This window comes from Naegleria fowleri (assembly GCF_008403515.1).
Source record: "Naegleria fowleri strain ATCC 30894 chromosome Unknown tig10, whole genome shotgun sequence".
Classification (NCBI taxonomy): domain Eukaryota; phylum Heterolobosea; class Eutetramitea; order Acrasida; family Naegleriidae; genus Naegleria; species Naegleria fowleri.
The window spans coordinates 18,318-43,454 of NW_025407942.1; the positions used below are offsets into that span (position 1 = coordinate 18,318).

Genomic DNA, 25,137 nt, shown 5'->3' on the forward strand with positions numbered 1-25,137 from the left:
TTTTTTAATTTTTTTTATTTGGTATAAATATCTTCGAGGAAATCCTGTCTTCTCATCGGAATGATTCGTTCTGTTTCAACAACAACACTTTTTACAACGTCGTTTTATTTGAAGCATCAAAATAAACGTTTGTAAATTCTAAAGGAAGGACGATCTCACATTTTCATGGTTTAAGGACCTGGTACTGCGAAAATGACATAAATCGCATGAATTAAGGCTCCAATGTACACCGTAAAGATCATGAGCAATATATTAATGACCAAATGTAAAGAGCATCCTGTTTTAATGGCCACTGGTACTGGTGGCAAAAGAATGGCCAAAATGACCAAAACAACCGTCGAAAGGACCATGATGGTTGTGAGTGGAAACCAAATTTGATGGTGTTTTTGTTTTTATGATGAGTTTTCGAAGAGATCGTTTGTGACGATTTTCATCAACTCAATTAACGCGCAATTACTTGTTCAAGAGTATTTCCTTGATTTATGGAGTGAAACATCTTCCGAATTTTGATAAAAACCAAATATGAAGAAGGGATGGTTACTGCAGATTGAGTTCCTTGTTGAAGGTAGTCCAATTAGAAGGGGAATTGCATGAATGGAATGAAAAAATTTGAACATCTAAAGAAGCATATTAAGGCACACATGATGATTGTTCCCCACTGTTGGTTTGTTACAAATAATCATTTACTAAAATTACGCAAGATAATCATACACTCTCTGCAATCAACCAACTACGATGAAAAAATTAGGTGATTGGCATCTGGCAGTTCTTATAAAAAAGGTTGCATTTCGCTATTTACAAATGGCCAACCCAAACGCAACTATTGGTTGGCAAAGAATTTGTAATACTTTTGATTGGGATTCTTGGATTTGAACTTGAACTCGTCATAAATATTGTGCCTTAGTACATAGGTAGGCATGTAATTCTTCTTACTGAATAGTACCTGTTGTTGTTGAAGGGATAAATTAGGACTAGAATTATCAACAAATGTGAATTGAGTACCTCCTCCTCCTGGAGAGTTAGAAGATGCACCACTAGCACTACCTCCAACTTCTAAATTGGACGTTTCAAACATGGTTGATGATTGAGGAGAGTTGAGTCCAGAAGACTTTTTCTTGGATTGTTTCTGCTCAAATAGTTGCAAATTTCCATCACTTTGACTTCTCTTCTTTCTGTTTTCAATTTGATTCAATTTGGCAATAGTTGGAGAGAAACACCCATCATCATGTTAGGCGAAGAAGAGTTTCCTGCAGAAGATTGAGCAGAAGCGCTTGTAGTGTTAAGAGTTGGAGGAGAGGAAGAAGTGGTCGTCGTTGTTGTTGTTCCTGTTGTTGATGAGGTTTGCTGCTTCACATTACCCTCTTCATCACAGAAAAACGAATGAAATTGTAAACTGCTGGTTCTCTTGGGAACTGCAGAGGGTTTGTGAGAGCCTCCACTACTCATGGATCCGGAACGACTTCTTCTTGAATGAGATGATGTCATGTTGCTGTTTGGTAATGATGAACTTAAGGTAGGACTGCAAGTTGGTGAAGGGGACATCATCATGTTTTGGTTGTTGTTGTTGTGAATCGTAATGGGGCTGCTACCCATCATCACCATGACGGGAGAGGAAGGTTCCGAATATATTGCTCTATGATTACCACTATTACTACTATTACTACCCATATTGGAACCGTTCAATACGAGAGGTGATTGTGGTGTCATGTTATTACCCGAGCTATTGTTGTTAGAATGCAACGCCAAGTTCGAATTCGAGTGATTGGAATGACTTCTCACATGAATGTGCTTTTGTAAATTAATGGATGATGAGGTAGAATCAATACTCATCACAGAATTGGTACTATTGGAACGTTTCTTTCTTCGATCACTCTCCATCTTGATGTTCTCAACAGATTTGATCGGGAATGATTGCTGAGCTTGTTGTTGATGCTGAGTCTGGAATGGATTGACAATCATTGTTTGCAATGTTGGCAATGGTGAGCTTGGAGAAGAAACCATCATCATGTTATTGTTACTATTGCTATTACTATTGAAATTAGGAGAGGAAGTGGTCATGAATGGAATAATTCCACCAAAGGTTTGTTGTTGTTGTGGTGGTGGTTGTTGTTGAAAGGGAAATTGTGTCTGAAACACAAATCCATTGCCAGCAACAGCCTGAGAAGTACCTACCACTGGTGCATTCGACGATGGAGTACTGGGTTGCTGATGGTGATGATGGAACACCACAGGTTGCTGCTGAGAGAAGGCTTGTTGGATCAAGAATGATGCTTGTTGCTGTTGTTGTTGTTGAGGAGAAAACATCATTCCAGAGCTATTAGCAACAATACTACCACTCATGTTTGGGGAAGGACTCACATAGTGATGATTTCCTGCTGCTCCTCCTATCATCATGAGTTGCGAGGCCATCGTGGATGAGCTCTCATTTCCTCCTCCTTGCTGTGATTGTTGTTGAAGTTGGAAAGAAAGATGTTGTTGTTGTTGTTGAAGCAACTCTTGAATGTTTTGTGGTGTTGGTGGTGGAGGAGCACCTCCAATCACTTGATGTCCTAATGGTCCGACTGAGAGAGTTGAATTCGTGGTGGTGATGTTATTGGTGTTGTTGGTTGTGAGGGTTGGTGTATTAGCTTTGATCGGAACGACCATTGATGATGGATTATTATTACTGCTGTTATTCGTACCACCTCCAGTCAGGTCAACTGTGGAGTTGTTGTTCAGAATGGAGGAGGAGGAGGAGGTTGCTGCTTCATTCAACATCATGTTGCTCAAAAGCAAGTCCTGATGATGAGGATGATAGGATTGTTGCTGGTGTGCCGATGATGATGATAAGATATTGAGCGCAGAGGATGATGAAACATCATGAAGGACTTTGAGTCCAAGAGAGGAGTCATAATCACTCAATGCTTGATCTATTTCTTTGTAGAAGAGTTCGTCTGTGAGAGATGATGATTGTTGTTGTTGTTGAGAAGATGTTGTTGTTGATTGGGTTGGTTGTTGCTGAACTGCTGCTGTCAAGTTAAAGGAGGATAACTGCGGACCGGCAAATACGGTGTTGGTAGTGGTGTCTGTGGCGTTGGTCGGTGCGTGATGACGAAGAGGACGAGTGATGCTGCCTGACAACATGCTCATCACATCATACGATGGTGTGTTCAACTGTGGTGGTTGTTGTTGAAGATGATTGGACATCATTTCACTACTGTCCAAAAGTAAGGTGGTTGGCTCAAGGTGATTGTTATCACTCATCATGATGTTCAATGGTTGTTGTTGTTGTTGCTGTTGCTGTTGTTGGTTCATATAATGGAGTTGTGAAAGAAGTGTGGAGGAAGGAGGTGACGACGAGGTTGTGGTTGAATCAAAAATTGTGTTATCAAAAGATGTGTGTTGAGAGAGATGGTTGTTGTTGGTATGGGCCATTTGTTGTAGTGGTGGATGATGTTGTGGTTGTTGTGAATGGTGGAATGATGAGTAATGTTGTGAGTGTTGAGAGCCAAGTAGAAGAGAATGAGCGCCACCATTGGAATCCAATAGGTCATCAAAATCATCTGCCGTTATAAAATCAGCATCTACTTCAATGCTGGCGTTGGTGGAGTTGTTATTGAGATGAGAAGTCGCAGCGGAAGATTGGGCAAAGTGATGATATGCTGATGAGCCTTCCTCTGACATTTTATTTTGTGTTAAATTTTAAATAAAGACGACAGTTGAAGGTGCTTGGCATATGGAGCAAGAGCGTTGAATCTACGATTTCTGAGATTCTCTCGGAAGGCTATTGAGCCGGTAATGAAGAAGAATTACAACTTGGTGATGTGCAGGAACGATGGGGTAAATTCTCACAAACACAAACGCATCATGGAGAATCGACTTGGTCTGCAAAAATTGGTCAATCAAGGTGTTGGCGACGTTAGATCTCCATGACATCCTCATGAGATGATGGGTATATACCAGTTCATCATTTCGGAACATTGGAGCCAAATCAAAGTTGACTTTCAAAACCATCAAAGATATGATTTGGTCAAACCTAAATTGAATGGTATGTGTCTTTCTTTTTCACAAACAATCACTCCACTCTCGTCGTTTCAGGAGAATACAGCAAATGACGAAATGTCAAGGAAATTCTTCTCGGGTGATGTTTCTTTCGCTTAATACCATGTTTCCATTGAAACCGAGAATCTTTCGTCATGATAAGTAAGGAATTTGGCTCTACTAAGAGCTTAAAGTTAATTTCGGGATTTTCTGCATGTTCAAAATCCATTTCACAAGCATTCACGAGAGAAAAGACCCACAATTTCTTTACCAAATACATTTGTGTTGTCTACATGTTTTGCAATGGTGTGATGATAGTACTCTTGAACGAGGCATTGATTAATTCTGTCGTCTTCATGAGTAACTTGGTGAATAGTAGTGTCATCATCAAGACTTGGAATAATGGTGGAATGACGAGATGACAATTCTGATGAGCTCAATGACATGCTGAGAGATGTTGTCGAGTTGTATCGTTCATAATAGTCGGGAAGTCCTACAATTTCTTCATCCTTCATAAATCTAATTCCGATACTACTAAAATCTCGCTCGATATCTTTGGTAACAAATTCAAGTTCTTGAAGAGGTAAATTACTTCTTCTCATGGGCTGTAGACCAGGATGGAATAATTTGGTGAAATAATAGTGAATACCGTAGCACTGTATTCTCCGAGAAATTAATGAATCGAACCATGAGTGAGAATCGAGATGTGCCAGTAATTGGTTGGCCTTGTCCTCTGAGAGATAATTCGGAATATAAATTAAACCATTGACTTCCTCTTGTGTGTGAGGATTTTCAACAAATCCCGATGAGTAGCTCCTTATTATTGGGGTGACTATTGGTGAGTGTTGTTGTTGCTTGATAAAACAGAAGAGGTGATGACACTTGGATGATGCAGCATTGAGAAGTTTTTTCATTTTTATCTATCCAAAGGAATGATTGAATCGTATGGACCGCTAGCTATATATAATATTGAGTTGTAAGGGACGTCAAGTTACTCCATTACATTCTATCGAATCCGAATTAGATCATTCATGATAATATAGTATAATTTCCTTCATCATTGCCTAAACCCGCCACGAGTCTACAACTACAAAATTCATACAAAAAAATAATGCAATTCGAGGAAGGAGCAAGACCTTCTAGATTCTCCGAGTTTTCATCCATGGATGAAGGTTCGGAACAGTACCAACAGCAACAACAACAACAACAATACTTGGACGGTGATCAGTCTTCATACTATGAGGGATCAAATTCGGGCTCAAGCAACCTTCAGGCCTATCAATTAGATCCTGCTTTAAGGGCTGTGCTCAAATATCGAAGGAGAAAATTTGATGATGCTGTGGATAGTTGCAATGAATTGCTCCGAAAGAATTACAAAGATATGTCCATGTGGTATCTCAAATGCAAGTCCCTAACTGCAAAAATGTGGATTGACGACACCGAAATGGAAGACGAAGGAATTGCTGATATTTTGCTCGATGAGACCTCTGTCACGACAGCACCAAGACCAGGTACCTCGCTCAAGAGGCCTCTCACAAATTCATCAGGGAAGAGAAGTGCCAATCCCAGCATTAGGCCTCAAACAAAAGATGGGCGACCAATTACTGGCTTCTCTCGACCTGGAACAAATAGTGGAAGAGGAACTTCGAGCTGTGGAGGAACGGGCGCCGCTGGCCAAAGTAGAGGAGGTACCTCCAGTATTGAAAATATCTTTAAAGGCTCACGTCCAGGGACAACACGTCCTGTGACATCAACAGGAAGATTTGTGCGATTGGGAACAGCCTCCATGAAAATTTCTGGGCTTGACCAAGACTATGCCATCTCGACAGAACATATTGATTTGAAAAAATATGCTACTATGCCTCCTCTTGCCAAAGCCCTCTTTGATTATTTAATATTTGTGGAGCATGATGTTAAACGAGCTTTGGAATTGGCTTCATTTGCCACTATTGAGGCCGAATTTAAGGATTGGTGGTGGAAAGCTCGTTTAGGAAAGTGCTATTATCAACTTGGATTGTTGCGTGACGCCGAAAAACAATTTCGATCAGCTATCAAATCTCAAATGATGATTGCAACATGTTTAGAGTTGGCAAAAGTATTTCTTAAACTTGATCAACCCAATAAGGCCCTAGAGGAATATGAATCTGCATGTTTGAAATTTTCAAATGATACACACTTGCTGTTGGGCATTGCCCGAGTGCATGATTCCTTAAACGATCTCGACAAGTCAATTCAATACTATGAAAAAGTTTTGCAACTAAATAGCAGCAATGTAGAAAGTATAGCTTGCTTGGCTAGCAATTATTTCTATGAGGATCAGCCAGAAGTGGCCATGAGATTGTACAGAAGACTCATACAAATGGGCGTCAACAATACGGAGCTTTGGAATAATTTGGCTCTATGTTGCTTTTACGCTTCACAGTATGATATGGTATTTTCATGTTTTGACCGAGCTCTGCAATTGGCTGATGACACCAACGAAGCAGATGTTTGGTACAATATTGGTCAAGTGGCTATTGGAATTGGTGATGTGGGTCTCGCTTATCAATGTTTCAAAATTGCAACCAGTATAGATAATGAACACTCGGAGAGTTTCAATAATTTAGGTGTTTTAGAATTGAGAATGGGCAACTCCGAGGAAAGCAAAAATTATTTTGCTCAAGCGATGGCACTCGCTCCCAATCAACACGAACCCGTATTCAACAATGCCTTGCTAGCATTCAAAAAGGGTAATCATCAAGTGGCCCACGAATTGACTCTAAAGGTCTTGAAGGATATTTATCCAGAACATGCCGATTCCATAGAGCTAAAGAAGAAGTTGGAAGCCAAGTATCTCATGTTGTAGTTGAAACTACACATAGTTTCGCGAACGAACCTCTTGAGTTTGCATAGACCAGAATTGAAAGGACCAAAATAAAGTATCTGCTCAGTTTCCACACACATCCAAATCGTAATTGACCAAATTATTGCAAAATAAATTATTCACATACATTCACTCATTATTCACGCAACCATTTTCGTTCAATTTCTTGCATTTTGCTGTTGTTTGATGATTTTTTCCAAAATATCTGAGCTATCAGTAGCGAAAGAGTCCATGACATGAGGTGGTACTTGATAGAGAGCCATTGTCTTTTGCACTTTCTGTATGCAGGCCTCCAATGTTGGAGAGGCACATCTAATTAATATTCGATCAACATTTCGAGGATATTGATGATAAAAGTGAGCATAAATTTCCGCGTCATTTTCGGCACTGTCACCCACCAATAAAAATTTTCGTCTACTATAGTTTTTCATAATTTCGTGAATGGTGACAGGTTTGGATACCTTACTTGAGCGAAGCATTGTGAAAAATGAGCGATTTTCCAAGTGGGACACACGCAAATGAAAGGATCCAATTGGAAAATTATTTTTCAATATAAAAGTCTCCAGTTTGTTATAGAGTACATAGGGGCTGCTGCTCACATAATGAAAATTCGCATTGTGGTATGTGTCCTTAAACTTGATATAGGATTCATTCATCCATGGAACTGCGATGAATGGATTAAATGTGGATTTCATCATGGCAGCAATACCGCCTGTGACATTGGTAATTTTGATACTGTCATCAATATCAGAAATAATTGAGTAGAGCGGTGCATCATTGGTATCGTCATCACGTTTGAAAGTGTCGCAATTGGAAAGAATGTTGCCAGTTTTTACATGGTCTAAAATTTGTACTCTGTACTCAATCCAATCCATATTCCTGTCACAAACGAGCTCCTTGTAGTTGGGGGCATCCATAACTACTTCATGATAAAAATATCCATACTCGTCGCTGTGTAATACCAGAGAATGATTCAACATGGGTATACTTAGTGAAATTTTAAGCTTCTTGGGTGCTGAAAATCTGAGAAAGAAATGTTCCACCTCTTTGAAAATTGTGTACTCAATATTGAATATTAATTGAATGATTTTGAACAACATTCTCAAATATAGCTTGTATGTCAAATGCAATAAATGATGAAACTCAGAGAGATATCTATGATCATCACTGACATCTTTGTATCGAAACAATTGATGATAGTAAAATTCTAGATCCGTATTGTAATACATGTATCCAAAAACTGGTAAATGAAATTTTGTGTTGTTTTGTTTGAGGAGAGTAAATGTTCTAAAAACATCCAAATGCAGCGGATCATAGAACGTATCATTTGAAAACGAAATTGAATTAATAAATAAATCATCATATCTAATTTCATCAATGACTCCATCGGCATCGGAATCAATAGCCTCACTATGAATCACAACGGTCGGCACCACATAACTCAAATAAAACGAATAACTAAATAACATGAGCAACAGGCATCCATAAGTAAGAAAGGTATATTTGAAGGATTTTTTGGCACACGAACGCAACGCCACCACTCGAGGTCCTTTCCAAGAGAGTGTCTCTCTCCTCACACACACCATTCTGCTTGCTGAATCACAAGTTGAATTTTTTCTCAGCACAGTTTTAGACTGCGAAGTCTGCAATTCAGCGAAACTTCATATCACAACAAAAAAAAATCTTTTCACTGTGTTCGGAAGCGCTTCCAACACCACATCCTTGTTTAGGCCAAAATCGTTCTTGGGTAGAACATTCAGAACAATCTCCAGAGAGATATCATTTTGAAAATCAGTGATCGTTCGAAGAAAATGTCCTTCTTTGGATTTGGAGGTGGAAAAAGTGGAAGCAGTCCCAACGTGAACTCTCCATCATCAGGAGACTCTCAACAGCTTTCCTCTCCTTCCTATGATACCGGAAGAAATATTGATGGTATGTTTTCATTGATATATTAATTTTTTATATGAATGATGGTTGATGAAATTGTAACGTCATCATGTGATGAAATTTCAACAACTTTCAATGTGGCGACAAAATCAAATTTCGGACCAACACGTTGAATCATCAAAATCACCAATACTATTACAAAATATCACCATCCATTCACTGCTTTTTTTGTTTTGAATGATTTTTTGTATATCTGTAATTTCTAATGAATTAACTTGAATTAATTTTTTAGACATTGTGAAAGGACTATTGATTGCTTTAGATGACGCCGATATCAAAGTTCACAAAACAATTCATCAATCATTAATAAGCATTGGTGATCAGTGTGAATTATTACTATTGAGCAAATCTCTTCATTTCTTGAATAACATTTGTTCCAAATCGAACAAGAAACATCGAGTGCTCGTCATGAACATTCTCACCGAATTATTGAATATGAAACCTTCAAGCAATGATTTTGCAATTGTTCGTGCATCGAATGTGAAAGCAGCAGATAAACCTTTGAAAGTTCCAGATGACCTCTCTCGTGCACTTGTGCTGATGGCAATTAATGAAATGGTTCAAGATAAATCGATCAATTCAGACTGGCAAGCAAGTGCTTGTAACTTGTTAATTGCCTTGTCACGTTATGTACCTGACCTAGTAACTGGACAATTATTAGAGAGATTTCCAATTAGTAGTACAAATCCACCACATTACTTTGTAATCAAAGCATTGAGTGATATTGCATTTTATTATCCTTTATTATTTATTGGTAATTTAAAGGAAGTACTTTCAAGAACTTTACCATTGTTAGCTCTCATCAAACATGATAATTTGAGATGGGTATTTTGTGCCGCGCTGGGAAGATGGTCTGAAGCCGCAATTTATTGTTTGGAATTATCCGAGAAACCTTCACAAAATAATGCAATGTTGAATCCTATTGATAAGTCCACAATTTCACAATATCATTCATCCATATTGACGGCAATGAAACATATTTTGTTAGAATGGTTGAATGTGAGAGAAACAAAAATTAGATTAGCAGCAGCACAATCCATTGGTTATATGTGTCACATTATTGAGACAGACCAACTCAATCAATTATTGCCAAAATTAATACCAAATTACGTAAATTCATTGAAAAAGGAAGTTAAGGAAGATCCTCTTCCAGTCACAATTGGTCTTCAACACATTGTTAAGGTTGTAGTTCGGGATTGTGCAACATCACTGAACGATCAATTGCAACCCATACTCGGAACATTATTTTCTGTTTTAATTACCACAATGACAAGAAGACAATCCTACAAGAACGCAAACAGAAACATTACTGAAGTTTTGAGAACTTTCCATTTCATTGCAAAGGCCTATACAGATCAAGTGGTTTCTTTCGTACAGGCCCAATTGGAACAACCCAATGGAAGCGCCATTGTTCACGTGAGCTCCTTGAAAACTCTCAGATATTTGGTTCTAAATAATGACGACGACCTTGTTTCATACAGAGATGTCATTGTGAGTGGTTTGATGAAAATCCTCAAAGATCCATCCAATCAAATGATGATCATTGCAGAAAATGTTGAAGTTCACAACGAATTCAGTGTCTTAATTCACACACTCGCTCAACACGATGGATACATGAATTCACAGGGTGGTACCGATCTAGTGCATGTCATTTTGCGAGGTTGTGCCATTTCTGAAAAGAGAATTTCTGATGATTTGAAAACCAAAATTCCAGCTTCTCTTGTGTCTACTGTTGGTAGTGAAGAAAAAGCTGCTCAAGCCATTATGACCCGAAATGAAAAGGAAGATGCCATCATCTTTGATGAAAAAAGTACTACTCTCAGTAATTCTCAGGCCAATACTGAAGACGAGGAAAATAATTCTGAACAGAGTGATGAGAATAGAGAGTCCTCCAATAGTACTCCATCATCTCCTCAGGTCGGTTCTTCGACGAATTCGAAAGAAGGTTTGGATCCACAAACTCTCCCACAAGTCTACACTTGGTATCAAGTGAGAGAAACCTGTGATCGCATCTTGTTAAGTTTTACCACAAAATTGGGAGAGGAAATGGATAAGGTGTTGTGGCCTTTCCTTTTAGAATCATTTGTCATGCCACTCTATGACACGGCCTTCCCAGTTTTGTGTCGAGCCATTGCTGATATTAGCAAACGAAAGAAGAATGATGATGATTTTATCATTGATTTTGATGCACAAGTTAACATTCCAAAACCTAATTTCATCTTTGCTCGTTTGTTGCTCAAATTGACTGTTCCATTTGGCAGAAATCAACCAGCGGTCAACATCTTGCGTGCCTTGTATTGTTTATCGCCAAATATTCACCCGGATGTGGTACAATTATGGGGAAAGAAGTTACCAACACTGAAAAAGTATATTGACACATGTGAAAGCAATGCTTCATTCGTTCAAGATGAATGGGACAATCATTTATTGAATCTCGTGCGTGACAGCATTGATAGTGTGCAGGATGACAAGTGGGCTGTTGCATTGGGAGAGGCCTTGTTAGAACACTCTGAAATTTTTTACAAGAATAATAGACTCTTGAAGAAATCTTTATTGTCCACTGTTGGATTGATTATTCAAAAGAGTCAATTGAAACAATTTATTCATTCTGCAGTTGAGAGATGTTTCAAGATTACAGATCACACCAATGATGAAGAAAGATTAGGTTGTGCTCGTGGTTTGGGCCAGGCAGCTGTCAACCACTGTGACACTGTACTCGCTCAATTACAAAACGTAATGAAAGCTCCAGAAAAGAAGACAGGATTCTTTGCCAGAAATACTGGTAATGAAGTGACACACTTTGAGAGAGCCACTGCCATGTTATCCTATGGATATGTTTCCATGTTAACTCCACTGTCCTTGATTACATCTCGTGTTGAAGTTCACATTATTAAGAACATGATTCCGATTTTGAAGCCACAACCTCCACAACCAATTCCATACGAATTGAAAGAAAATGGTTTGAAGGCAATTGATTTAATTGGAAAGTCTGTCCATCCAAGTAGATTGCAAGATTTCATTCTCAAATCACGTGACGAATTGGTAAAACTTGTCATTCAAATAATGACACCATCGCCCCAATTGTTACAACAAGCCACTACCGTTCAGCAACTCCTCTCAATTAACAAACTTAGAATTTTGGGTCTTGATGCCTTATCTACACTTGTCAAATTGCCACCAAAAGTTGAAGTGGAGATTCAAAACGAAATTTTCAATAGTATTTTACCATTACTCAAGATTAAGACTACTGTGAAAACCGATCCAAAACAACCACCTGTGACTGGACTCGATGATTTAGTCTCTACAGATGACTCCATTATTGAAAGCCATAATAATGTATTATTTGCAATTTTACACACAGACAACAGCCAAGGATCATTGGATGATATTCTCAGAGCTTTGGAAACCGATCACATGAATTCTACGAATGCTTTGGAAAGAGAGCGAGCATGCTCTATTTATGTTTCGTTGTTGAAAGATTTTGCCAAGCTCATATCACAATATGATCAATCTGCTACCAATAATGTGTTTGGAAACTCAATGACAAGCTTGGGAAGAATTATTGGTCAATTAATTCCTCGTATTACAGAATCGGTCACTGGCATTAGAAAATATGGTTTGGATGGCATTTATCTCGTATTGCGAATTCAACACTTTTTGGAGCATATCAAATCTCAAAATGATGAATTGCCAGAATATATTGAAAACATTGTTCCACTCAGAAACCAATTATTTGAAGCATCTAATGTGAAGGAGTTGTTTGAAGTCACCAAGGAGCTTTCACAAATACTCTGTGAAGCAATCAAAGATAAGAATCATTTAATGAATCTCATTGATACTCTGATTGATACATTGAATGATCCTGAAGTGGATGGAGCAAACAGTTCATGTATTGTTTTGAATGGGCTCATCCGATCAAGAGGAAAGGAACTTGAACATGAGGCTGTAAATTATGTGAAAAAGATGATCAAATTAATTCCTCAATTTATTTCTGGACAGAGAGAACAAATTGTGAGCGGACTCTTACATGGTGTTAGAGGTTTCACAAGACATTTCCCATTATTAGTGATGAATACACTCATTGCTTATCCAGTACCTCACACCATCGAAGTAACCAAGTGCTTCCAAATTATTTCTACTGATCCAATGCTAAATCAACAATTACTAGATCATCTCTTGGATATTATTAACAATGCTCAACTCTATGAAGAAAAGAGAGCATCAGACAGCGTTGACTTGTTTCCAACGCACACCACTGTCTCAGCAACTCAATCTCTCTATGAGATTCTTTCAGTTGAAGATTTCTCAAGTGTGGCCATGAAGAATTACTCTCAAATTATTGTTACTGCTCTCATTCGAGTTGGAAGTGCAAACGAAATGACTGTAAACCCACCCACAAAATTCGCTCAGCAATGCATTGTTAATTTCTACAAGTTGACTCAAGAAGTTAGACGAAATGCCAAATTAGAAGCATTGGAAGAATTGGAGCAAAATGGTCATCATGGCTCCGAGGAGAATGAAGATCATAAAACAACCATTCAAGAACGTAGAGAATTAATTATCCAACAAACTCCAACTGAAATTGAGGCTCCAACTTTGGAAATGCTTTTACAAAAAACTCAATATGGAGATGCTGTTCAATCCATTCTAGAAAGGATTTGCAAATCTGGTACAGAATATGTTCGACCAATGTTTGAATATGTGAAACCATTCATTAGTAGAACCTTTATTGGTCAACGAGTGATCGCAACATGTATTGTTTCTGTACTTCTTAATCATATTCAAAATGATCGTGAGCTAGTTCATAACTGTATTAATGCCTTGTTGGGAAGAAGCGGAACTGATGAACAAATTGTTGTAAAATTGTACGCATTACGTGGATTGAGCAATCTCTCGATTCATCCAAAAGATATTTTGCATCAATATGTGACACCAGTGATTGGAGCATTGTTGTCAAATTTGGAAGATTTGAATCAAGCAGTTGTTTTGGAAGCCATGACAAGTGTGAAAAAAATTTTCAAGATTGCTGAGGATCAATATATTTCACCGCTCTTAATGAACTTATGTGTTCGATTGAAACCATCCTTTGAGAAGAAAGATCCTCAAATTAGAGAAGCTTCTATCAAATTATTTGGAGCTCTTTATCGTTTCTGTGATGGAGTAATGAGAGAGACACTTGTTGCCACTATTTTCAATAATTTACCAATTTTACTTTGTCACGTTCATGATCCAGAGGACCGAGTGAGTTATGCTTGTCGACTGGCTCTAAGTCAATTGGTTCCAACTCTCAAGAGTGAAGCTTTTACTAAAATCTTTGAAGAAAATGAATCGTTTAAGGTTGTCGATCAAGATGATCCAAATGCTCCACTTCCTTCCATGACCCCGCTCAACTTTGATGAATTTGCAGAGATTTTCGCCAAGACTTGGATTCGAGAATTCCCAGAAAGAGTGAGTGATTTGGTCATGAATTTAGTTGTTTTCTATAAGAGCGAATGGCACACAGTGTGTGCTTGTGCTGTGTTAATTATTGGACATTTATTGGCTAATTTATCACAAGACCAGAGAAGTAGAGTGAATTTAAGACACACCACTCAAGGACTCACGGAATTGCTGAAATCACCATCTTCTCTCATTAGAGAAAAAGGCCTCCAAAATGTTAGGTCTGTTGTATGAAGCTTAAAATTGTACCTCTTTTGATGAAAATAAAATTATTTATGCTTTTCGTGAATTATTTCGTGCATTTTAGTGTGAGTGGTGTCGGCCAACTCACAAAATTTCACATTGACATTTCATAAGGGAGACGAGAACCAACCATGGATACAACATGAGGTTTGCCTGCTGTTGAGTGTCTGCTTTTTCATGAGAAGGTTTGTTCCTTACTTCATTTGTGGTGCTTGTGTCCACTGATTGAAGTTGTTGGTCTGTTGAAGAACGTGGTAAATCTAGAGTTTCTTCATTGGTCACAGGTGTTGCTACTGCTTCATCAGATGTTGTTGTGTTAATTGCACTTTTTGGAGTGGATTCCTCCTTGCTTGATTCCATCGTTCTTCGACCTGTTTTTGTTATCAATTGAATTTTCGCCTCGATTGCACTTTGAATCACTTCCTCAATTCCCTCTCTCTTCAATGCACTGCATTCCCTATAAAAATAAAAACCATTTTCATTGGCAAATTGTTGAGCTTGTTCAAAAGTGACAGGTTCTTGTCCAATTTCTTTCAAATCATGCAAGGTACGTTCATCTGTTCTCAAATCTGTTTTTGTTCCAACCAAAATGCAAGGAACTGTTTGAGAAAATGCTTTTCCATGTTCAGAAATTTCTTTCATCCACAATTGTTTAACATTTTTCAAACTATCTGGACACACCACTGAAAAACAAACAATGAATATATCTGTCTCTGGATAACTCAAAAGTCTTAAATTGTCAAAATCTGTGAAAAAGTCATCATCGATTAATTTGTGAAAATTGAAAATATGAAAAGCATTAATATTGGAATTAAATCATTGCATTGTTGAATATAATAATAATAATAATAAAATCATAATAATTGATTCACAAAAAATAGTTCATCATTGAATGTGTGTGTTTGGTTTTCACTCGATCGTACACGAAAAAAAGAATTGTTACAAACCACAAACCTTCTTGTCCAGCTGTTATTGTTGTGATTCATAGATACATCATGTTGCATATTGATATCATTCGAATTCAAATGAAATAATATGAGAAGATATGCATTTTGAAATTGTCATGTTAAATTTCCCAAAATGGTTGATGGATTTCCAAATCCAGATCCCAACGTCCATGGCAATACCTACCAGTATCCCATAAATTCAAAATAACATCTTCATCTTTGTATTTAACAGTGTGAATTCGATTGTCAATAACAGTCGGGACATGGTCTCCATCAAATTCATTTTCTATTTAAATGAGAGCCAAAAATAGAAATATACCAAGTGTCATCATGTTCAACCATTTGAAAATCATCATAACAATCATCAACAACACCTACCAGTGAATGAAATCAAAAGACAAGTCTTTCCGACCGCACAATCACCTTTGAATGATTTAATTTTTAAAAAAATCATCACATGGTGATTGATCGTATGAGACAAACAACAATGAGAAGATTTATCCAATGAATGAACTTAATGTCACTACCACCTCCAACAACATACCAACAAAAACCACTTTAAATCTCTTCTTTTCGTTCAATGACATTTTTTTTCTAAATTGAAAATAACCCAAAAAGGGATTAGAAAAATTCAGGGATGGGTTTATTCGATGATAAACGTTGTTCGATAGTTTATATGTACATTATTTACAAGCCGAACGTAAGATACGTAGCGACTTCCTAGCAGGCACCCCGGAAGTAAAGGTGTTTAAACTGCTCACGATAACAGCAGCAACCCCTGGGATTCGAACGCTGGACCAGTTGGCTGCCACAGTTCCAGAAAAACCACTCGGCCATATGCGGGCAGCAAAAAGGGATTAGAAAAATGTTCTGAACAAATGGTTTGATCGTTTTAAAAGTTGTTGGCCTTGACAACTTATCACAATGCCATGACAGAATACTCAAACTATTTCATTTATTAGTCAATTATAAGGAACTAGTGGATGTAGTTTAGGGTTATATAATCATAAATTTCAATCAACAAGAAACGATCCTATACACAGCTATTGAACGGTTGAATTACAGGTTGAATTGAAATGGAATTTAAAACATCAAGCAATAACAAGTTTCCAACAAGTTCTAGGTCAACAATAATAGGCATATTTTCGTTTTGTGGTTCTTGTTGGAGTTAAGGTCATGTGTTTTCGACGTTGATGAGAACTTGATTCATTCCATTCAAGAGAATGACCTTCTTCATCGTCTGAGGAAGAATCCTCGTCTTCATCTTCGTCGTATGGATTCGAATAATAACAACAACTTGTTGTTGAATTTGTTGTTGTGGTGTTTCGATGACGACCAGAATTGGTATCATGATGAGCATCCAAGATTTCTTCACCAATGCAAATGGATTCGAGAACTTGTACAAGATCCTCAGAAGATTCATGATGGATTTCACCATTGTCTTCTTCATTGTCTTCCTCATCTTGTGGAGGGGAATAAATGTTTGTTAAATTAAATGTCTTGTCTTGTTTTTTGTAAAGTTTTTGTAAAGTCGGAGAGGGTTGGTCATCATCAAAGTTGAAACTCACACTCACTCGTCCTCCTTTCTTTTCCTTAATTCGAACCATATTCTTGACGAGATCCAATTGTGAGGTCAGCTCATTGGTGGATTTACTTCTCATCTCTCGAAGTGCTGTCAGCTGTTCAATTTTCTTATCTTTTTTTGAATTAATCGATGAGGAGGAGTTGGATGATGAATCTTGTGGACCACTACTACTACTGGGAGTAATAGTCAATGTAATTGTCGGAGGAGGAGAAGGAGGAGAGGACATCTCCGAAGAACAAGTCATGGACCTTGAAGACGACGAAACTGAACGCGTCGAATGTCTCGAATTCGTTTTGGGAGTTGTCAAAAACATGTTCGAATTATTTTGAGGCGATCGTGGCGATCCAGACAAGGATGTTTTCGATGATAAGGACGAATTGGAACGTGCATTCGATCTGAGAAAGGCAGGCGTTGAATGGGTTGTTGTTGTTGTTTTCATGTTGTTGTTGTTGTTGTTGTGAGTGGACACTTCACGTGTGTTCGAGATGGATTCAAGACGAAGACGACGTCGAGAAAGAGGAGGAGGAATTGGTGACCAATTTGTTTGTTGAGAGTGATGATTGAAGAGTTTATATATGAGGATGCAATGATTCTTTTTTTAATTGGTTAATATTATAATGCTTTTGAATCAAGCCAGCAATTATCTCTTTTGTCAATTCAACGGAGAGACACGAGAATGTGTGTATGCGGATTGTTAGATGGTATATATATTAAGGTCGTATTTTCCCTATCCTCCTTCGAAGGCAGTATTGTCAGCTTAGAGAGATTCAAAGCAGGTCTTGAAGGGGAGAGAAGTTTCATTTGGTTGGTTGAAGAATACCCTTCGCTCCTGTCTCTCCATGAAAAATGATTGTATTACACGAGAGAGATGAATGGAGTTGTGAAACAAGTTTGGAGTTTGTATATTTTTCTCTCGCTGTCAAAATGTCGGGTGAAGGGCATTCCTTTTTAGGACTTGACAATATATGCTAGGAAAAGGACTGACCTATTTGAAGACAACTCTCCTAATCCATATAATTAGTTTAGGAGGATAATTTAGTGCATGAACGAGTGCTTTAAATGACAACAAAGACATGGGTCGATAGAATTTGTTGTGGTATGATCATTGGTAAACTGGTGGTACGAGTGGCAATTTATTTCAATAAATGATTACAAGAGGTCTTTTGTCTTGTTCCTTTCACTTCCATAAGGACAAAATACATGCCCACAATTTGGACACTTTATATTGTTGTCAAACTGTTGAGTGGAGTTTTCACTTTGCTTTTTCAGTTGATTGATGAAATCTGTTTTGATTTGATTAATTTTCTTCATGAAATTGTTTTTTTTCTCTTCGAGCTGACGTTCAAAATCTCTTTGTTTCTGATTAAGCTCTTCTTCAAAGTTGTTTATCTGATCAATTTCTAACGCATCAGTGAGTTGATTCTTTAAGTCTAACTCTCTTTTAAATTCATCAGTTAGATCATCACTGCTTTGATGATTGTCTTCCTCCCTTACACTACTAGTCTCCTTAATGGTTCTATCAACAATGCTTTGGCTGTTGGGATCTGAAACATTGTTTGGAGTGGTTGTTGTTGGTTTTAAAGAGTCCATCCTCAGAATTTGCTTGATAAAGTATTTTTTTAAGCTGTAAGTGTTTTTAAGGCGCATTCTTAATGTTGAAATTATTATATAAACCTCGAACTCGTTGCCAAATGCAGAAGCCTCTTGGTTCTTCTCACTGAGATTAGAACATTGAGTTGGAAGGTCTAACGTTAAGTCCATTTCAACATTTTCAATTTCGTGGCTCAAAAAGTCTGCTTGAAGGTAAAATCTATGTCAGGGGATGTCGTTCAACGGCCTCACATACATCATTGAGGATACTTGGTTCATTCACTGATGGGAGACCCTACGTAGGGTCATTTATTGTTACATGTTGTATTGCGTCTGATATCCACCGTACATACCTTAAATCGAAATTCGATCATTTGTTGTCGTCTGTTTTCAGGGGTGTGTGTTAGTTGCTTGAATTTTTTAAAAAAAAGAAATAAAAATTAAAAAATATTGTGTTCGTCATCATCCAACAACAACAAATCAACTCGCAACACTACCACCCGCATCAAAACAATTTTGAAAATGAGCAATCATCACACGAACGATTGGAAATCAGTTCAGAATAAGCCAAGAACCGGAAGGAAAACTCAATCAAATACCAGTGCTTCAACTCCAACAGGTTCACCGCCATCCTCCTCTTCATCGTCATCGGCAACTACTACATCTTCTTTACCACCAGGCTCATCTCCCGTCGGATCCAATCCAACTACCACTACTACTAGTATTAATTATAATGTCGTAGCAGCGACAAGTTATAAAACTGCGGCTGTTGTATCCGTTCCAAACCTTGAGTCGAGAGGAACTAGTATGCATCATCAGCACCAATACAATAATAATTCTTCATCCTCTTCTTCTTCATCAAATCAACCATTGGATAAACATCCACTAGGTCATACATTTACATTTTCCTACTTTAGAAAGGAGAAGGGTATTGATTATGAAGATTGTATGAAAACTGTAGGAGATTTTTCAACTGTGGAAGAATTCTGGGCACTCTACACTCACATGAAAAGACCATATGAGCTTAAAGTATCGATGGATTATCATCTATTTAAACAAGGGATTAAACCAATGTGGGAAGATGAAAAAAACAAAAACGGAGGTAGACTCATGCTTCGATGTAAAAGTGGCTATTCTGCTAGAATTTGGGAAGATTTACTCTTATCTTTCATTGGTCAACAATTTGCAAATGATGATGATATTAACGGAGTTGTAATTTCCATTCGAGACAATCATGACATTATTTCAATTTGGAATAAGAATGGAGATGACGAAAAAATCCAAGAAACATTGAAGCAAGATGTCATGAACTTGTTGAATCTCCCTTCTCAAACCAAGCTTGAATACAAGGCACACAAGGATGCCATTCAAACACACACCAAGATGCTTGAATTATGGAGCAATAATTTTAAAACAAGTGATGACACTGACATTCAAGACGATGCGGAGCTAGCCGAATCCAATCCAATGGAAGGAGAAACCACAAAACAACGATAAATGCTGTTTTTCACACACGTTCGACGTATTTATCGAACTTTTCGTACAGTCTCATTGTTCACTTTCAAGCAACCTCGTTCAAACACCAAGTCACAAGAACTTTAAGAAATTTTCGTTTTAATGCAACCCTAAAGGTTTGTTTAAAATTGAACCAACAAAAGAAAAGAACTGTTATATACAGGAGGAGGGAAAATGTTCAAAAGTATTCAAGATGCTTATTTACCAAGTCTTTCAGTCTTGAAGAATGTTTGTTCGGCGTCGAGTCTTGCCTTTTCACCGCCTTCCTCCCAAGCCTTCAATTGTTGTTCACTCTTGAAGTGAGAGAAGTCCCGCTTTTGCTTGGCGTTCTTATCAACACCAAATGTTGCCAAGAATGCCCACCATTCGTCTTCAGACATGGCAAGCTTCTCTTCCTTCTTCTCAGCTCCTTCCTTGGCCTCTTCAGCTTGACTCTCAGAAGAAGCTCTCAATGAAGCAACTTCAGATTCCAATTCCTTGACACGACGAGCACCGTCAATGACACCATGATACAAGTTTTGTTCTTCTCTCTTCTTGGCTGACATGGTGGCAGACTTGGATGACATGGATCTGTATTCTTCTTCTTCGATCTTTGAAGATTCTTTGATAATCCAATCCTTGTTACGAAGCAAAATTTCATCAGGATTCAATCTGGTTGCCTTGAGTTCATTGATGTATTCAACATCGTATTCATCTTCCTCAATTTCTTGGATCAATTGGTCACGTTCTTCTGGATAGTACTTGTCAATGAACCATGGAGCCAAATATTGTTGATACAATCCGTTTTCATCCTTCTTCAAGAGTGGAGTTTCACGGACCAACTCGTCTGTTACTTGCTTAATGAGTGGAAGAGCATCAACCATGTCATCTTTCATTTGTCCCAAAACTGGTTTCATCAATTCATCCAGTTTGTCTTGGATGGTTTTGATTTCAATACGTGGACGAGTCTTCTCAATCACCTTGTCCATATCACGTTTGATCTTTTGAACAGTTCCAGGTCCGAGTCTCTTTTCCCAATCTGCCCAATCAATGGTAACTTGTTGCATATGAGCCTCTTCAGCCAATTCCAACTTGAATTGCTTCATCTCCTTGAATTCTCTTTCAAATTGTGGAAGCAAGGTTTTTTCAGTTTCTGTACGTTGGAACAATCTAGCAAACTCAATCCAATCAACCTCCAAATCACCATCATCAGATTTTTTGTAGAATTTGGGTTCTTGTCCCTTGACAACTTCCTCTACTTCCTCTTTGGAAAAGTCCAAGGTCTTGGTGATAAAGTTGATGTATTCCTCATCGTAAAAAACAGGTCTGTTCATTTGTTCTTTGAGTTGAGCCTCAAACTCTTCATGTGTCATTTCGTGTTTTGATTTGTAGTTTTTACTTTCACCGTCGGCCAAGAGTTCATCCAACTTTCGCATAATATTTTCTGTTGTAATCAAGTCATCATGATAAATAACTGGATCAGTGTCAGGAAGATTGGCAGTGGAAACGCTTCTTGAAGATTGAATGATGATTTGATTCAACAAGGCGCGAGTGTACTTCTTGTTGAGTGTCCGGCTAGCAATTTGACGCAACATGATGACGAAGAAAAATTTGGCCTCGCTTGCTTATTTTTTTTCGGTTGACTCGGGCTTTTACAATGGCTATTTTGATTGCCGCGTATGGCTGATAAAAACAATTTCTTGAGAAAATTCTTCATAGTTTCATTGAGCTTAGGTGTGTTTCCTTCAAATTCTGATAAAAACAAACATTTTCAATTTGAAATCTGTTAAAGTCTTTTGTTTTTATATTTTCACTATAAAGAGCTCTCTCTGAGACTGACACGTGACGATGGAACACAACACACAAAAAAATTCATCAAAACAAACACGTGAGCCAAAAAACGATCAACATTTAACACAAAGTACCCACAATAGAAACAGCAATAACATCACTCAGCTGTGTCCAGAATCTTCTTCATTCACTTCACACTCACGAGTGACAACAACAAGAGATCACTGTCGCAAGAACATCAAACCAGAATTCTATCAACCAACAAAATCGAATTTTCAAATGGGATACAAACAAAAGAAATACAAAAACGGAGAGGAGTATAATGGAGAGTGGAATAACAATAAGAGACACGGAATGGGTATTCATCAATGGCCCGATAACAGAATTTATGTAGGTTGCTTGGTGATGGCATGTCATTTTGAATTAATACCCAAAAACATTTCGTTCGAATCGAACTGTATGATTCGGATGTTGTGGGTGATGTATACTCACTCGATAATTCCACGTGTCACTTGCTGACATGTCGGTTTAAAGGAAGGACAATTTAAAGATGATTTAATGCATGGACATGGAAAATATCAATGGCCCGATAATAGACTCTATGTACGTTATTAGTTGTGATAATTGTGTCAAATATTCATCAATATGTGTGTGTGTGCTTGGATGTTTTCTAATGTACTTTATACATATATATCTCCATCATCATCCATTTTTGTCCGAATCATGTTACCAAATCTCATTTTTCTATTTTCGGTTCATTCATGACTCTTTGTAAACTCTACAACATTCAATAGGAAGGGTCATTCGTTCAAGATCACATGACAGGTCGAGGCTATTATTTTCAAGATAAACGAGATCCACTGCTCGAAGAAATCAGTGGAGAATTTCTAAATGGTGTCTTACATGGACGAGGAGTTTGTTTTAAAAAGATTGTCACTAATAATGTCACAACTGGATTAATCATAACAGTAGGATATTGCTGGAATAGAGGTACATTACATCATGGATTTGAAATTATTGTGGATACCAATAATGCGGTTCAATCGATTAAGCAATTCAGATCTAATTGCAAGTATTCTTTTGATCCGAGAGGAGGTGGTGGAGATTATTTTCAAGAAGATTCTGGTGCAGAAGTGCTCCATTCACCGAATGTGTCGTCTTCAGTAGTACCAAAGCCAACATCAGCTGCATCCTCACAAGACAAATTGAATAACAGTAGCTCCAACTCAATTCCTCTTCTCAATTTGATGAATATTAGTTCAAGTAGTTTCAATACACAAGATTCCATTTCACCTCGAGGTGGTGGTGGTTGTGGTGGTGGATTAACACCCTCATCCAACCATGCGTCCACTCCTACCAATCAGGGATCAATGACACCTCGAACTCGATCCTCACCTCGAACACCACGAGGTGGTAGTCATCTCATCAAACCTGCTGGAACAACTGAGATTAAAATTGAACAAATTGAATTCATTGATGCAAGTGAACTCGCTCAAGCCAAAGCAGAACTTTTGGAAAAACAATCCAATTTGGTACAAGCATGGAAAGAAAAATTGAATAATGTTCAAGAAAAGATCAAAACACTCACGAAACAAAAAGTAAATTTAGAGAGTAAGCTAGCAGAAGCAAAAGAAGAACTTGCCTTTTACCACAATAAGGACATTGAAACCGAACAAAGACTCTCTCAATACATTACACAACACAAGGATTTATTCGAGGAGTATGAAATGGCTACCAATTCAAAAATTCAAACACTCGAAACGATTATCAGTGAATTGAATACGAGACGAGAACGAGATTTAACTCTCAAAAATCAAGAGTTGGAACATTTGAGGAATAGTCTTCATCAGAAAATTGAAGCACTCGAATTGGAATGGAGAGACCGATACAATCGACTTGAATCTCAGGTGGAATTGTTGGATGATGACAAAAAGGTGAAGTCTGCCATTACCACTAGTAATACTAGTACTCAGACTGCTGCTACTACTACCACCACCACGAATACTATGAATACTGCTACGAATACGACTACTACCAATACTGATACTTGTACGAGCAAGAGAGAGGACATCACAGACTCTTCTCACAACAACACAAATCCCAACAACAACAACAACAACACAAAGGATTCACCTCCACTCCTATCCAACACAGAGTTCAATCAACAATTGATTGATTCCATTGCACTCTCACCTCACAGACCCACCCGTCATCGAAGATCCATCAGTAACATTCATCATGCACATTTACCATCCTCACTACTCGAACAACAACAACAATCAGTTGTTGCTACCTCCCATCACTCATCAGCATGCTCGTCATGCTCATCCACACCATCTTCCTCATCAGCATGCTCGACCACTACGAACTTTCAACATGATCCTCTTAATACGTTAACGAGCAACACGACACCCATTCATAGCTCACCTCCAGCAGATGACTTTGATATTGAAACCACTCTGAGAACGACCACATACAAGACAGCCAATAATGTCAATACTCCAACCTATGAAACAGCTCAACAAAAAGAAGCCAAGAATATTGGAAGGCCTCGTTCCAATTCACAAGACAATTCGTCGGCAACCTCCTCATTGGATATTGTGAGAGGAACGCTTACGGGTTCACATTTATTGTCGTCTTCGCCTTCTTCAAATTCATCAACCAGTCAAAGTCACGTAGGAGATGACCACGATGTCTGCTTATTACAAGATGCTTCTTCCAATCAGATTGTGGATTGTCAATCATCGCCTTCATCACTGAAAAACTCTTCTGAACGAATTGTATCCATCGCAACTGAGAGCTCTGAAAATTCATTCACAAATTCATGTCATGCTCAATCACAACAGCATGAACCACTCTCTCCTCTTCAAAAACACTCTTCTCTTTCATCCATTCCTTCGGGTAGTAATCACCCTTCCACACAACATGAAAATTCTACAAAACTCAAAACAAATCAGACAGATAAGGACAGACCTCTGTCAATGAAGGTCGGCAACAATAAGATAGTCACCAACCAATCGAATTGGATTTCTGCAGATATTCTCTATCAGAAAATTCGAGAAAATCTCAAAAAGACATCAAACTTTTCCGAGTTGGGGAACTCAAGCAAGAATGTAAATAAGGAGCAAATTGATTATCGACAATTTCTGAAAAAGAAGCATTAAAACAAACATATTGAACATTTTGAAACATTGAGGTTTGAATAGAATAAAATTTTT

General features: G+C 37.9%; 11 protein-coding genes across 11 annotated transcripts; 4 read left to right on the forward strand and 7 right to left on the reverse strand.

Moving 5' to 3' along the window:
• Positions 1-820: 820 nt before the first annotated feature.
• On the reverse strand, positions 821-3,663 carry FDP41_011646 (uncharacterized protein; the record flags this gene model as incomplete). The annotated part of the gene is made up of 2 exons (XM_044702077.1): positions 821-1,168; positions 1,216-3,663. The coding sequence occupies 2 exons, from the start codon at positions 3,661-3,663 to the stop codon at positions 821-823; spliced, it is 2,796 nt and encodes a 931-aa protein (XP_044566954.1).
• A 587-nt stretch (positions 3,664-4,250) lies between these two features.
• FDP41_011647 (uncharacterized protein) lies at positions 4,251-4,934 on the reverse strand (the record flags this gene model as incomplete). The annotated part of the gene is made up of 1 exon (XM_044702078.1): positions 4,251-4,934. One exon carries the CDS (start codon positions 4,932-4,934, stop codon positions 4,251-4,253), a length of 684 nt encoding a protein of 227 aa, XP_044566955.1.
• Positions 4,935-5,131: 197 nt separating this feature from the next.
• FDP41_011648 (uncharacterized protein) lies at positions 5,132-6,865 on the forward strand (the record flags this gene model as incomplete). Its single annotated transcript, XM_044702079.1, has 1 exon — positions 5,132-6,865. One exon carries the CDS (start codon positions 5,132-5,134, stop codon positions 6,863-6,865), a length of 1,734 nt encoding a protein of 577 aa, XP_044566956.1.
• Positions 6,866-7,041: 176 nt separating this feature from the next.
• FDP41_011649 (uncharacterized protein) lies at positions 7,042-8,352 on the reverse strand (the record flags this gene model as incomplete). The annotated part of the gene is made up of 1 exon (XM_044702080.1): positions 7,042-8,352. The coding sequence occupies one exon, from the start codon at positions 8,350-8,352 to the stop codon at positions 7,042-7,044; it is 1,311 nt and encodes a 436-aa protein (XP_044566957.1).
• Positions 8,353-8,694: 342 nt separating this feature from the next.
• Positions 8,695-14,503, forward strand: FDP41_011650 (uncharacterized protein; the record flags this gene model as incomplete). The annotated part of the gene is made up of 2 exons (XM_044702082.1): positions 8,695-8,815; positions 9,063-14,503. 2 exons carry the CDS (start codon positions 8,695-8,697, stop codon positions 14,501-14,503), a joined length of 5,562 nt encoding a protein of 1,853 aa, XP_044566958.1.
• Positions 14,504-14,596: 93 nt separating this feature from the next.
• Positions 14,597-16,046, reverse strand: FDP41_011651 (uncharacterized protein; the record flags this gene model as incomplete). The annotated part of the gene is made up of 5 exons (XM_044702083.1): positions 14,597-15,258; positions 15,467-15,478; positions 15,644-15,745; positions 15,838-15,882; positions 16,004-16,046. 5 exons carry the CDS (start codon positions 16,044-16,046, stop codon positions 14,597-14,599), a joined length of 864 nt encoding a protein of 287 aa, XP_044566959.1.
• A 537-nt stretch (positions 16,047-16,583) lies between these two features.
• FDP41_011652 (uncharacterized protein) lies at positions 16,584-17,483 on the reverse strand (the record flags this gene model as incomplete). The annotated part of the gene is made up of 1 exon (XM_044702084.1): positions 16,584-17,483. The coding sequence occupies one exon, from the start codon at positions 17,481-17,483 to the stop codon at positions 16,584-16,586; it is 900 nt and encodes a 299-aa protein (XP_044566960.1).
• Positions 17,484-18,193: 710 nt separating this feature from the next.
• On the reverse strand, positions 18,194-18,634 carry FDP41_011653 (uncharacterized protein; the record flags this gene model as incomplete). The annotated part of the gene is made up of 1 exon (XM_044702085.1): positions 18,194-18,634. The coding sequence occupies one exon, from the start codon at positions 18,632-18,634 to the stop codon at positions 18,194-18,196; it is 441 nt and encodes a 146-aa protein (XP_044566961.1).
• Positions 18,635-19,156: 522 nt separating this feature from the next.
• FDP41_011654 (uncharacterized protein) lies at positions 19,157-20,131 on the forward strand (the record flags this gene model as incomplete). The annotated part of the gene is made up of 1 exon (XM_044702086.1): positions 19,157-20,131. The coding sequence occupies one exon, from the start codon at positions 19,157-19,159 to the stop codon at positions 20,129-20,131; it is 975 nt and encodes a 324-aa protein (XP_044566962.1).
• Positions 20,132-20,346: 215 nt separating this feature from the next.
• On the reverse strand, positions 20,347-21,723 carry FDP41_011655 (uncharacterized protein; the record flags this gene model as incomplete). The annotated part of the gene is made up of 1 exon (XM_044702087.1): positions 20,347-21,723. One exon carries the CDS (start codon positions 21,721-21,723, stop codon positions 20,347-20,349), a length of 1,377 nt encoding a protein of 458 aa, XP_044566963.1.
• Positions 21,724-21,976: 253 nt separating this feature from the next.
• On the forward strand, positions 21,977-25,083 carry FDP41_011656 (uncharacterized protein; the record flags this gene model as incomplete). The annotated part of the gene is made up of 3 exons (XM_044702088.1): positions 21,977-22,309; positions 22,454-22,522; positions 22,714-25,083. 3 exons carry the CDS (start codon positions 21,977-21,979, stop codon positions 25,081-25,083), a joined length of 2,772 nt encoding a protein of 923 aa, XP_044566964.1.
• Between the last annotated feature and the right edge of the window lie 54 nt (positions 25,084-25,137).